The sequence below is a fragment of the Labrus bergylta genome, chromosome 8 (assembly GCF_963930695.1).
Source record: "Labrus bergylta chromosome 8, fLabBer1.1, whole genome shotgun sequence".
NCBI classification, from domain to species: Eukaryota; Metazoa; Chordata; class Actinopteri; order Labriformes; family Labridae; genus Labrus; species Labrus bergylta.
Window position 1 is genome coordinate 29,352,970 of NC_089202.1, and position 14,396 is coordinate 29,367,365.

General features: G+C 40.3%; 1 protein-coding gene across 2 annotated transcripts; it reads left to right on the top strand.

Annotated features, from left to right (window-relative positions):
• Window positions 1–3,369: 3,369 nt before the first annotated feature.
• On the top strand, window positions 3,370–13,536 carry LOC110003475 (syntaxin-12). Of its 2 annotated transcripts, none has more exons than XM_020658983.2 (10): window positions 3,370–3,565; window positions 5,542–5,674; window positions 5,775–5,844; window positions 5,987–6,086; window positions 9,562–9,699; window positions 9,800–9,843; window positions 10,890–10,995; window positions 11,074–11,146; window positions 11,240–11,322; window positions 12,396–13,536. In XM_020658983.2, exons 2-10 carry the CDS (start codon window positions 5,575–5,577, stop codon window positions 12,486–12,488), a joined length of 807 nt encoding a protein of 268 aa, XP_020514639.1. In that variant the 5' UTR covers window positions 3,370–3,565; window positions 5,542–5,574; the 3' UTR covers window positions 12,489–13,536. The 2 variants fall into 2 exon arrangements, with proteins under 2 accessions (XP_020514639.1, XP_020514638.1); XM_020658982.3 differs by having other exon boundaries at window positions 3,375–3,560.
• The last annotated feature ends 860 nt before the right edge of the window (window positions 13,537–14,396 follow it).

The following is a 14,396-nucleotide window of genomic DNA, read 5'->3' on the forward strand; positions in this document are numbered from 1 at the left end:
TTACACATAATTTCAGGTATGAGACGTGGTGGGGTGCAGATATTTTGCACGCCCCGTGTGCAGAGGTTATAGTCCTCATCAGCGGAGCAGCTTAGTGTTTAAATCCGACCTCTGCCCTTTTTCTGCATGTCATCCCCCCCTCTCTCTCCTCCCAACATTTCCTGTTTCATGTTGTTCATTTTGACATCATGGTTGAGTTTGAGCCTTTTGCAGGTGAACTTGAGTGTTGTTGGAGAAATGTGCTAAGAGAGAAGTGTTAAAAAAGTTTTATAATTATAATAAATGAGCCCGCTCTCTGGATGTCAAAGTGACAGTCCACAGGTGGAGGTGTGACAGTCCATTTAATTATTTTATCTTCTGACCTGTCCGTTGTTTGAGTGTGTGCAAAACTTATGTGTGAAAGGAGGAGCCCGGTAAGCCCACTGCTTCTACACACAAGGATGTACATAATAACACCTTTACACACGCTGATCCTCTAAATGTACTTTAAATGACAAAGTAAGCTCACTATTATGTCTGTGTCACATGGATGACAGGTCACTGTTTACCTTTAATGTCCACACCTTTACTTTGAATTTCTTCTGAAGAAACCCAAAGTTATTGTAAGGTGAACACGCGCTCATGTAAGCGGAAGAATTATATTTACATAAAGATTACATCAACTGATAGAGCATCGAGGTTTGGAAAGAGTCCGACTGTGGACAAAATGAGGTTGCAGAAAATATTCAGTGTTGCATTTTACAACATTATATTTTCTAAGGCAGCTTTCTGTGTGCTACGGTGGCTGGGAAGTGCAAAGCAAGATCACAAAGTCTGAAACACTACATTCCCTTTCTGTCAAGATTCTGTCATTTGCAAATTTGTCTCAGTGCTTGTAAAAGTGTTTCACATCTTATTTTGACCCACAGTGCCCAGTGTTCTATGATGGAGGCCACGTTAAATTATTATTATTATTTTTTTTTACTTTCGGGATTAAATTACTTGTAAATATACCAGAATAAAGTCGTAAATTTACGAGAATAATCTTGTAAATTAACGAGTTCGAGACCAGCCTGTTCAAAATGATGAAAGTAGAACTCTTAAAGTCTTTAAAGAATAAAATAAAGTCGTAGTATGTAGTACTACTTATTAGCATGCTCATAAGCAACTAGTTAATGGTGAAAGCTGGGACCTTAATTTAAAGTGTCTAACTTTTTATCTGCTGTGAGTGCTTGAGGTGGCATCATGTTTGCTTTCAGTCTTCTAGTTTTAGTGCTTTGGACCACAGACTGTAAATATAAATGGAAGAAGCCTGAATGTCGTTGCCCATCTGTAACTGGAGCCTGCACAGGCTCTGGAGGCTCATCATCAGCAGTCTCCATACTGATAATTCCGTCTCAGTCTTTCAAGATTAAATTTTTTGTTTAAAAAATGGTGTTTAACAAATATAAAATGTCGGTTTGATTATTTTTTGTGAGTGTGACTTCTGTTTTGTTTTTTGTTTGTTTCATTTGTTTTGTTTTGAAAGAAATTCTTGGGACAAATTTTGTTCTGATACGTTTTGTTTTTTTGTAACCAAACTTGTAGTGTCTTAAATAATGAGATTTGTAGGGTAGGTGTAATAAGCTAAAGCTTCAGCCTACACCTTTTCAGTCAAAATGTTTCGGTTTTTTCTTGTAACCGAAATAAATGATTACTACTACTAGTCTAACTTTCAGTCAACCTAACGACAGACTGAGAGCTGGAGCTAAGGTGGGTTTTAAGCTTCTTGATAAAATGTTACATCGTGCCCGCCTGTCAATCATATCAGTGATGCACCTAACTACCTATAACATGTGTCCTTCATAAAATGAAAAAGGAAGCATTATTAAAAAATCACCCCGTGCAGTGTGTGCACATGATGACCATAACTAATCATATTTGGTTTTCTGTACCAGGCTGTACACATGTTTATACATGCTTTTTTTTAAATGTGTGTATGTGACTTCCTGTGTTACCGAATCCAGCCTCAAGTGGACACTCGACAAACTGCAGGATTTTGCACTTCCACATTGTCTTAATGTTTCAACACCAGAGGTTGCTGCTTGCTTTGGACATAATTGAGGTGCACTGTCGCCCTATACTGGTCAGTCAGACTCCCATTGAACCTTTGACCTTTTAAAACTGACAATATAATATAGCTACTACCATAGTGGGGGGTGGGGGGGGGGGAGTATATCCTCACATGATATGTGTGGTAACCATTTTAAAAGAAACCCTAAATTGTCCAAAGCAGTAACCACTGAGATGTGAGTTGTGGAACTATTTCCACCTGTGCACCTGGCGTTACAACAAACAAATGTCTGATTCTCTTTTCCAATAGAGTCTTCAATCTGTTTATTATAGTTCATGATCGGGTTCACTAATGAACATAAATGTCTCACTCTGTCCAACTCATCATAAAGCATAAACTGTTACATCCAAGTCAACCCGACACGCCGACACTGTCAAAAAACTATATGCTTCCAAACACACACCTGAATCCAATTACCTGGAGCCTTGACTTTATGCACAGCATAAGTCAAGGCTCCACCTAGTGTTCGGTGTCAGAATTACACTCAAATACAAATTCATAGTGTTCTGTTAGGTTTCTTGCAAGGATCAAATAAAACAAGCATTTTGGCTCCTACAATATGGATATCAAATTATTGAAACATGCTTATATGTTTTGTAAATCTCTGTTATATGATTTTATTTCATTTAAAATCTTTTAGATGCTTACATCCTCTTAAATCTTTGGTTCTCTCGGCCTCAGCTCATGTTGTCGGCTTCTTGTGTTTCCTGGGTTCTTATGATGGGTCTTGTGATTGCTTAAATATCTTTCTCGGGCATTTTGCTGTTTGGGTTCTTCTGTGTTTGGGGTTCTCCTGATTTGTTCTTTTTTATGCTTATGTAAACCTGTGTTTTTAAAGGTGCTCATTATATATAGTTATCGATAATAGTATATGCCTCAACCACCTGCAGGGATGGTGGGGGTCCCCACTCTCTGAAAAGTTTAGGGACCCCTGCTTCAAAAGATAAATCAAATGATGGATTTAGTCCTCAAACTGTGCAAACTTTCCTAAAATATGTCATCATTTGTTTTTTAAGTCATGGGCTTCAAACCTCTAAAGGAGGGGTCTCATCCTCCTTTCTTGCTGGTAACCATGGTTACGGCCGGATAATGAGTTAATTCTCCCTGCTGTCACGTGCTCGGCTGCACAATGCTGGCTTATTATTAAAGCCTGCGTGAAAGTCATGTGGCTGAAATATTTCCACAGAGAGGAGACCGGGAGCGTCACGCAGAGAAAAGACACCGGATAGTTCATGTGTAGTAATAAAGATATGAACAAGTGAACTCACTGAAAACACGCTTTTGACACCTTTTTTCACCCGACGCACAGTTTGATTATTATTCTTTTTTTTTTTCTTTTTTTTTTCTCGGCGTGCACGCTGACGTCGGATTAGTGCTGCGAGCGTGTGACGTCATACGGGCTGGGTTTATTGTGGTCCAGGAATACTTGAGAGGCAGCAGACAGTGTGGGAGCAGCTTCACTCTAAAAGTAAGGTATCCAATGCTTTTATTATTTAATCAAGACTCTGACAGTGGCGAGTTCACCTGCTGTGGAAAACCTGTGGAGCAAATCTGAAGGGTTGGCAGTGATTGGACAAGTTATGATGAGCATGTTATGAACGACTAATAACGGCCTGTAATTAGATTTAATAACCAATGATCGCTGTTCTGTATCATTTAATGTCGATGACAGTTTGCTTTGAATTCAAGGTTGAGATGTTTTATTGATGTGAATTTTAAGCTCCCGGTTCGTTGGTGTATTTTTTCTCAGATCAGTCAGAAGATTAATCCACGTGATGGCTCGGGCTGTGCGCCTGTTTTCTGTTTTCTCTGTTTTTACCTGCGTCCTTCACATAAATATAAAAGTCTGTAAGGATCTGTACAAACACAAACATCTTCATCCTCAGACGGTTAAAGAAGGAGTGGAGGGCAGTGATTTATTCTGTCGTTGTTGTTGTTGTTGTTGTTGTTGTTGTTGTTGTTGTTGTTGTTGTATCTCTGAGCCCCATCATGTCAGACTCTGGTTTCAGCTACACAACAAAGTAGGGGAAAAAAACAGTAACCAGGTAATAAATAAGGCAAGGACACTTTATTTATAAAGTACATTACATCAACAAGGCGATTCGAAAAGATCCAAGAGAGATGGAAGAAAAACGTCAAAATTATATTTATTTGCATATTCATGATAACAGGTCGTTTTGCTATTATTTAAGCAAATTATTAAGTACCATTAATTGTGTGTTGGGTCTGTTAATAATAGTAAATGATTACTTTCAGAAATCAGCTCTGTGTGGTACTGTAAAGCAGTGGTTCTCAACTGGTGGGTCGGGACCCAAAAGTGGGTCGCAGAGCCGTTTTCAGGGGGTCGCGAACTTGTGACCGTGAAAAAAAAAGTGTCAAAAAGTCGATGAAGCGCTTCTTAAAACATGCTGGTTCTTTGTTCCTTTTCTTATCCAAACTGCTCTACAGTATTTTTCATTCAATAAATCCGATTGGTTAAACGAAATACCACAAATTTGGGTTGGTGGTTGGTCCTTTGGCTAGACCAATTAAAAACCACTGCTCTAAAGTCGCTGACCACAGAGACTGTCCCAACGGGTCTCACCCAATCAAAATGGATTCTGTTTAACAATCCACCTTCAGAACGTCTTCCTGAGGATTCAGGCTCACAGTTTGCTCAGTCCGTGTCGAGTCGCAGCTCACAGGCTGGTCCAGACCTACAGATACCCCCCCCCAATGAAGCTTGCTTGCAGTAAAGTCTTCATTTAATTGTTAATAATTAATTCAAATATTAAAGCAAAAACAAGAATCAAATACGAGACAGGCTTCAAAAATCAAGGAGTCAAAGTTACAGTGAAATGAAATCAAGCAAAAGTATAAAATAAGATTATTATTTTTTAAGCATATTTTTATTTAAGAAAAAAGAAGTAAGAAAATTTAAAAAAAGCATTGGACATAAACATTTGACAACAAGCATTTCCTTTTCTTTTCTCTTTTCTCCCCCCCCCACCTCCCACCCCCCAATAATACATAAATAATAAATAAAATAAGATTAATAAGAAATATCTAACTTTTGATAACAAAAAAGAAAAGTATAATCACTTTGTACACAGTAAAAAATAAAAGATGTGATCATGGTCGTCAAACATTTTTATTTATCCCATAAGTTCAGTCACTTCCTGTCTAATTTGACTTACGTGTTTTAGTTTAATCTATGTATTCTCTTTTATTATTGATCTGATATTTGAGGGCATCTAGTTTGAAGTTGAAGTAGTTGAATCTAGTTTGTCTAACAAATAAAATAAATAAGCAACAAAAGCAGTAAAGGATATAGACAAAAAAGCGACAAACAGGATTTGTGTATTTGTGTGACTTTTTAGTTTGTTTGCTCTTTCCTCTGATTCTCACTCAGTCCTTTCCTCCTCCCTGTATGTGTGTGTGTGTGTGTGTGTGTGTGTGTGTGTGTGTAGTTTGTGTTGTGAGCGTGTCTGCCTCCGGTCAGGATGTCGTACATGCGAGCAGACAGCGGCTGGTCCCAGCCCGGGGACTTTAACGGCCTCGTCCAGACGTGCAGCTCCAATATCCAGAAGATCAGCCACAACTGTGAGTGAGCAGTGTAACTGTGTGTACGACACACAATGTAACACCTCACACACACACAGGATTCTATGTTTTCTGAATCTGCAACTCTCTCTCTGTGCAGCCGGTCAGATCAAGAATCTGCTCTACCAGCTGGAGACTCGTCAGGAGACGTCGGAGCTACAGGAGAAGCTGTGAGTCCTCGTCTGGGTTCACTGTGGTCCCATGTTGTGTTTTAATGTCTCTGAAGTGTGAAGTGTGTGTGTCTAAATCTCACAGTGTGTGTGTGTGTGTGTGTGTGTGTGTGTGTGTGTGTGTGTGTGTGTGTGTGTGCAGCCAGCAGCTCCAGCACTACACCAACCAGCTGGCTAAAGAGACAAACAGACACCTGAAGGAGCTCGGGACTCTGCCTCCGCCTCCTTCTCCATCAGAACAGGTCTGTCTATTTTTATACATTGCTTTTTTGATTCTCTAACTCTTTTTTTTTTTTTTACTTTCTTTATTGCTTTACATATTAACAATATTTCCATTTAGTAATGTCTGTACAGAATGTGTATTTATTTTTCCCAACAAGAACAAGATAAACACATACATACAAAAAAAAACAATTAGACCCTGATTCTCTAACAAAATATTTTTGTGGTCCTATAGGTACTTGAAGGTAACTTATAGGTACAACAGTTTTGAAATTCCTTCAGACGATTGCTTCAACCTGCAGCTGTAAAACAGGCTGTGATGGCTGCAACATTGATTCACCAAAGTGCCTCCACTAAACGTTCTTGCTTTTGTCTCTGACAGGCTCAGATTGTTATTCTTAGTGTCTGACAACTTCACAGAAAGAATCCCTACATAGATAGCTCTTATTGTTAAAGAAGATGTTTTTAGACTAGAAACAGCTGTTACATCACAGTCTTTAAAGATGTCCGACTAAACTGACAGAAATTGGGATTTTAACTCACAGGACACAACCAACCAACAACCAATGACTGTTACGTTCCCTGAGATGTAACAATTAAATAAAACCCAGCGAATAGGAACTAAATATAAGCAAAGTTTTAAATGATTTATTGACACGCTTAAGACAAAACGTTCAACTCAAAACAAGCTTCTTCCACAAAACAAACAAAAGAGAATAGAATAGAATAGAATTACTTTATTGATCCCAAACTGGGAAATTGTGGAGCCAATCCAATAATATAAAAAAGTCAAAACTTACAGGAAAAATACAACTGGAACAGTCAATCAAAATCACACTCCTTCAACAGAAGGAATACACTAATGTTTGCTCATCAGGACAAAGCGTTCACAATCATCCTAAGAAAACTCCAACAGACGGAGGTTGAAGTCAGATCTATGTGTGTTTGAGTTGTCTCAGGGCGCGGTCACACTGGTCATCTGCACCGTGCTGTACTCAAGCACGAGGCTGGCACGGCCCGTGGTCACACTGGCCTAAAAGCACGATTACCTCTTGTACATAACGTCGTAATACAACACATGCACGCTTTATGTTATTATGAAGCATGCTCTGTTTACAAACAGGCGGACGAGAGAGAGAGAGAGAAAGAGAGAGAGAGAGAGAGAGAGAGAGAGAAAGAGACGCGCAGTCGAGTCCGCGTCTGCACATCAGAGAACAACTCAGAGAACATGACAGATACTTTGTGTCTTATATTGAGTCATGTTAGTCAGATACAGACATGAAACTCTGGATTTCTCCATAATGAAGGCTGTCAGCGTTGTGTACTCGCGTGCTTGTGCTGGTGCATGAAGTGTACCGTGCTGAAGCACACCTCTCCGAAGTGTGCCAAAGCCAAGGAAGTGTACCGTGCCTGCGCACGATACGGAGCGGTCACACTGGCCAAACGAACTGGACTTTAGCGTTGAAGCGCGCTTGGGCACGGTACGGATGGCCAGTGTGACCGCGCCCTCAGTTGCACGGCTCAAATACACACACCGGCAAAAACACTCTCACCAACACATGATCTGCATCACCGATAAACACAAGCTAACTTGTAGCTAAATCAAAACAAATATCCCCATCAGCTGCAGGTCTGCAGATATTTCCTGCCAACGTTTCTTTCATGATCAGAGGGGGAGTCTTTATATCTGGCTCTGCTCTCACTGTGTGAGTGTGTACAGTCGTACGACCAAAATTTCAAACATGCCATAAGTTCATCCGACTGTTAGCGAGCAGCTGTGATCAAACGTCGTGCCTTAGTGTACTTTACACAACCAGGCTATTGCGCTGAAATTGGGCCCGACTTGAAAATAAGTTGTACGAAAAATCAGTCCTATGTCAGGCTGAAATCGTAGAAGCTCAACAAATAAAGACATCACAGAGAGGTTTTGAGTCAGTTTACATCTCAGTTCCTTATCAATCCATCGTTCCACTCCTTTGCTGCTTTTTTATAGACTAACAAGGCAAATCATTTGTTTAAAATAAAGACTATAAAAAGGATTTTCATGCATCATTCTGTAACTGAAACATGAACCAGATCAAAGTGAGGAAGCTCAAAGGCAAAGATTAATAGTAATGGAAAATGGTGTCCTGTGCACATGCACTTCACATGACAGAAACATGTCAGTAACATGATTTTCTCTGCATTCCTCTGATAGCTCACATTTAACATCATGAGTACGTAGTATTCACATTCATGAAAAGCTGAAGCTAATTTCCTTTCTCATGCATTGCTTAAACTTTTATGACTGCTTTGTAGAATATTTATTCTTCATGGTTGACACTAAGACACCCTCTATGAATATATATCTTTCTACTGAGTGGTTACAAAGCCACAGATTATTTGTCTGATATTTAAATGTAAATAAAAAGGCTCCAACTCCACAAACACGGCCCAGAGGTGAAGTTCAGTGAGAGTAAGTTTAGCTAAGTTGACACCTAGCAAACAGCTAGCAACTCCCACCTACAATTCTACAGTTCTACAATTCACTTAGCAGACGCTTTTATCCAAAGCGACGTACATCAGAGAGTAAGAACAACACAAGCAAGGATCTAGAAAAAAGGGAACAATGTCAGTAAGAGCAAACGATCAGCTTTGAGTCTGATTGGACACACAGGTGCTGACAGGAAGTGACCAGAGGCAAAGCACAACATTGAGGGCAGTTCTTGAGAGCTCTAATCAGTATAGAAACCATCTTATAAGTCGTCGTTATCAAACAAAAACCATCGTCATTACCATCATCATCATCAATAATATGGAGACCATCATCATTAAGTTAGTAGGTATTCATAAAGAGCTGGGTCTTTAGCTTTTTCTTAAAGGTGCAGAGGGACTCTGCAGATCCAATGGAGTTTGAAAGTTCATTCCACCACCGGAATGTCAATCAAAGAGGCAGCACCCATAGTGACGCATAACTTAACACCTTAATGTAATTTAAACAGCCTGTAGAGTTGTCATGTTTAGAGAAATGAGCTGAGAGAGACTAAAACATTTTAACATGGGGCTTTATGGGGCTTGACTCACTCTGTGACAGCCTCAAGTGGACGCTCAAGGAACTAGAGCTTTTGGCACTTCTCAGCCCCAGAGGTTGCTGCTTGGTAGTCACTGATGTTTTTTTTTTGGTTTTTTTTAGATAAAAGTTTTGATAATAAAAAGTTGCCATGGTTGAATATCCTCTGTGTTTGATCTTTTGAATGCCTTAGCCAATCACAGCACAGCAGGACTCGACGAGGCGGCACTTTATTGGAAAAAAAAACATGCTGCTGCTGTAAAAGCTTAAAAGACCGCCAGATAAAAGCACAAATTATTTTTCAAACAGTAAAGTACGTACTCTTTATTTCGCGATTCTTACAGTTCTGTTTGCTTTGAGCAACACAGCGCTAAAAAAATCCAGTTAAATGTGCGTCTGGCTGTCGGTGATGTTTTCGTTCTCTTTCCCCCTCCTCTCTCCTTTAGAGGCAGCAGAAGCTGAGGAGGGAGCGTTTGATGAACGACTTCTCCGCAGCTCTCAACAACTTCCAGCTGGTTCAGAGGAGTGCCGCCGAGAAGGAGAAGGAGTCTGTGGTCCGGGCTCGAGCCGGATCCAGAGTCACAGTGAGCAGCAGAGCTTGATGATATAAGATTTAAAAACACAGTGAATGTTAAGGGAGAAGTGATGTGAGCTGACTGAATTGTTTTTTGTTCTCGTCTGCAGGGGGATGGAGGAAACGTGAACGAGCAGCTGGTCACATTTGAAAAGTAAGCATCCTCTTGGTCTTTAATCTGCTCCTTATCAATCAATCAATCAATCAATCAATCAAACTTTATTTGTATAGCACTTTTCATACAAAAAATGTATCACAAAGTGCTTTACATCAACAGCAACAACATGACTCCCACCCCCACCCCTATCCCACAATCCAAAAACTAAGGTAAAAATACTTTGATACGAACAGGAACTGAGGAAACACTGTCATTTATTCTAAATGAGGAACCACAGGAAGTTCAAAATGTAATAAAAGTAGATGAAATGAGATTCAGTTAAAAGCTCTACTAAAAAGGTAAGTCTTTTAAAAAAGTTTACATTGTGTTCTGCCCTCAGGTCTCCTGGTAAATTGTTCCACAGACGGGGGCCATTGTAATAAAAAGAAGCCTCACCGTAGGTTTTAGTTTGGACATTTGGAACAATTAAAAGACCACTACCAGAAAACCTGGCTCTGGTGGGCTCATCAGTTAAAAGCAAATTGGATAGGGGGGGCGCAAGGCCATTAAGATAATCCTAAAATCAATTCTAAAACAAACGGGTGCAGTGTAATGTGTGCTCTCTTTCTGGTCTTCGTCAGCAGTCTTGCAGCTGAATTTTGGAGAAGCTGTAACTGCGAAATATTCTTTTTCGGAAGACCAGAAAGAAGAGCATTACAGTAATCAATTCTACAGGTGATAAAAGCATGAATAAGTGTCTCTGCATTGGCTTGAGAGAGAAACTGTCGGACTCGTGACAATGTTCTTGAGGTGATAAAAAGCCTTTTTTGTAACATCAAACATTTATTTCCAGTGGAGGTGACCACTATATTGGCAAAGTAAATGTAAAGCCTACTGATAGACAGAAGAAACATACTGCTTGTTTAGCACCGTTTCCACCAAGCGGTTTGGTATTTGGTTCTGGATGTTACAGTGCGCAGTTATTGGATGTAGAACAAGCTGCTTGTAGGATGGGTGTTGTCTTTAGCATCCCTCCTTTGGGTGCTTTCTTTGACTCGTAGACTAAGTTAAATGAAGTTGTTTTGTTGTGTGTGATTGTGCAGAGGAGGTGAGTGGGGTCAGACCCAGACTCAGACAGAGGAGCCCCCGATCACAGAGGAGGACCTGGAGACCATCAAGGAGAGAGAGACCAACATCAAACAGCTGGAGGTATCAGAGGTTATCCTGCACACTGTAAAAAAAAACACACATTTAGTTCTGTTCTTAAGTTCACTCTGTTCTCCTCAGGCTGACATCATGGACGTGAATCAGATCTTCAAGGACCTGGCGCTGATGATCCACGATCAGGGAGAGACCATCGGTAGGTCACACAGGAATCTCAGATGAATAGATTTGATCGATTCCTTTGGATGTGAGCGTGCATGTGAAGCTCCTCTTGTGTTTGGATTCACAGACAGCATCGAGGCGAACGTGGAGGGAGCGGAGTCTCATGTAGACCGAGGAGCCGCCCAGCTGCAGAAGGCCTCCTACTACCAGGTGAGACACTAATGATGCAAACCTCACATGTTAGGACTCATAGTTACACACATGCAGAGGCGCTGCTTTATCAACAGGCAAGGCGGGCAATGGTTTGGGGCCCCAGACCAGTAGGGGGCCCCTGAGGGCTCACAAACTTTAAAGTCTTTATATGTGATTTTTCACACTTAAATATAATATAAATCAAGTATATCCTCTGAAAATAACTCTGTGAGTCATGACTGTCTACAATGGGTGTAACACCCGAGTCCCACTGTCTGTGATGTTTTCAGAGTTTTCAGAGTCCTATCTTCAGTTTGTTTACATCGCCGGGACGGCCGGCTGACTCCTCCCCTCATGTATAAAAGTTGTTTAATTGAGGGACTAGAGAAAAGAAGAATAACATACTGTACTCACTGCTTAACTGTGTTTCTAGATCACGCTCATTTCAGGTAAATTTACATGCAGTGTGAAGATATGAGCATAATAAAGATCGCTAGCATTAGCATGCTAACACAGCAATGCAGCGAGAGTTGTTTTGGTTTCATGCTGGTGCTCAAGGGCGACATCTGCTGGATAAAAAAATCACATATAAAGCCTTTAAGCCACAGCAGTGGCCCAAAATGTACAAATTTAGCAATGACGGTTAGAAACCTCCTTAAGGGGGCCCCATCTGACAGCACTCACTCTCATTGCCTTGCTAAGCGTCACATGCCTTATCAATAAAAGTCAACAAAGAAAAATGAAGAGGATTTATTCGTCCATAGGAGACAATGGCAGACATGATGGTAATAAATGCGGTTTGTAGGGCCCCCAATTATTTCTTGACTGGGGCCGCAGTAGACTCGAATCGCCACTGCACACATTATGCCTGAGTTGTTTGAATTGCTAAGAATACAAAAGGCGTTCACTGTAAGGACAGCTGCACCAAGTAGTCTAGTTAAAAGAGAAGACGTGCAATCTGTGATGCAGAGCTGTTTTTTTTCCTGTGATTGTTGATGTTGTTGATGAAGTTGTGTGTTGCTCCTGCCTGTTGTTACATCGAACACGCTGCAGTAAATCAGGTTTCTGCGATGCGTTGTGTTTTTTTGCAGAAGAAGTCCCGTAAGAGGATGTGCATACTGGCCATGGTGCTGTCGCTGCTGCTCCTCATCATCATCATCATCATCTGGCAGGCCATCAAATGAGGAGAAGCCCCGCCCACTGACACCTTCAGATGACTTCCAGCATGTGTGTGTGTGTGTGTGTGTGTGTGTGTAAGAGAAAGAGAGAGAGACCTTTTTATGTATGTGTGCATGCATGCTCTTTAGTCAGCCCAATCCTAACCTCCTCCTCCACTGCCCTCTTTTGAGGAGAGATCCATAATTCTTGCCTTTTGAAAATTAAAGGAAGAATGTGCGATGTTTTGATCCAGTAGGTGTCGCCCTTGAGCACCAGCATTAAACCAAAACAAACTGCTGTTTGGAGACACCTCCGCTCTCCTCCAGAGACGCACCTCCAACCCCTCTCCACTCGTGTTCACACAAAGGAGTTATGAATTAGAACGCACCATAATTAAGCACCATTAATCGTAAGAGGCGGACAAAATTGTCCTTTGCACAACCTGCAGTCACCTGTGTCCTGCATTGTTGTGTTAGCATGCTATTGTTAGCACTCTTTAGTTAGCTTGTAGCTTCATATTGCTCATAAATTGACACAGAGTGACAGTGATCTAAAAACTCTTACTAACATCCAAATAATCAGTGAGTATGTTCTTCTTCTTCTCTCTAGTTCTTGACTAAAACAGCTTTTATACACAAGGGGAGGAGCCGGCCGTCCCGTCCATGTAAACACGGCTCTGACAACAACACAGCCAGCGGGACTCGAGCTTCTCCCTCACACACATATATTTATGTGGAACATGTCGCACATTCTTCCTTTAAGTTGAGTATAGATTAATTTAAATAAAGACTACAGCACCACACACCTGATGTCTGCTGCGTCCGTGAGAGTTTGATGTTCAGGACTCAGGTGGGAGATTTGGATTGGTCCTATGTCGACATAAATCTCACATTCCTATATTAGAGTATAGAGTAACTTTTATCACTCCTCTAGTTCTGTGTCTTATGAAATGCAATGTTGCACAATTTTGTATGTAGTCCTTTCCAACACTGTCTGTTTAATAAGAAGTGTCTGTGTAAAGTGTTCTTGTTTCACTGGATCTGCAGAGTTCAATACAGACACACGTGATGAAGATCTGCTGGTGTAATGTGTCATTCTGTCCACCAGGGGGAGATCTTAGCACGATGAGAGAAAAGTAGAAGACATTCAAATGAGCAACCACTGTGCAAGAGCACTTTAGTTGTCACATTTAAGTGCTGCTGGTCCACAGATATATTCCTAAATATTCCGGCCCATTTCTTATTTAAAAAATAAGAAATGGGCCGGTTTTATTATATTTGAAGGTTAAACAGATTCATACCAAGACTCTATCTACAGCTCCAAATCCATGAAAACCTTTCTAACGTCACACAGGTCCTAAAAGGTACAACAACAACATTTATTTATTTCAAAATGCAAGAAAAAGACTATAATAGAGTGACATTTAAAGTTTTAAACTAACATTATGATGATACATACATGAAAATAGACGGTACATGTATTCAGTTTTTTTTCAATATTTCCACACTGACAGACTTTTATCAAAGATAAGGCTAAAAGTGTTTTTTAAAGACATCAATTTTACTTTTAAATACACAACATAAAGGTTTGCCAGATGAAGGTCTTGTACCGAAAAGTTCCCAATAAATGATTGTTTGCAAGTTAAGACAGTTTAAGTTAAATTGCACAACATACTAATTAATTGATGAAGCTGTTTTTCAAAACATACATCTTGATAAGGAGTAATGATGTGTTCCAGAAACCATAAGGCAGAACTTTATTCATCTAAAAGGACATTTTAGAGGCAGATTGTTTCAGAATGATTTCATAAAAAATGAGAAAATAATAAATCAGAGCATCACATTTACATGAAAAGCTCTTAAAAGTCAGAAATGTGATATTTTGGTGACTGCTGTTAGATCACAATGTGCAGCTATTAAAAGAGCAATATGGAG

Excerpts from the sequence above, each read along its gene's own strand:
- LOC110003475 (XM_020658983.2), top strand. The coding sequence starts at position 5,575 with ATGTCGTACATGCGAGCAGACAGCGGCTGGTCCCAGCCCGGGGACTTT. Across the intron at positions 5,675-5,774 it reads CCAGAAGATCAGCCACAACT|CCGGTCAGATCAAGAATCTG; the intron begins GTGAGTGAGCAG and ends CTCTCTGTGCAG. Across the intron at positions 11,147-11,239 it reads CGATCAGGGAGAGACCATCG|ACAGCATCGAGGCGAACGTG; the intron begins GTAGGTCACACA and ends TTGGATTCACAG.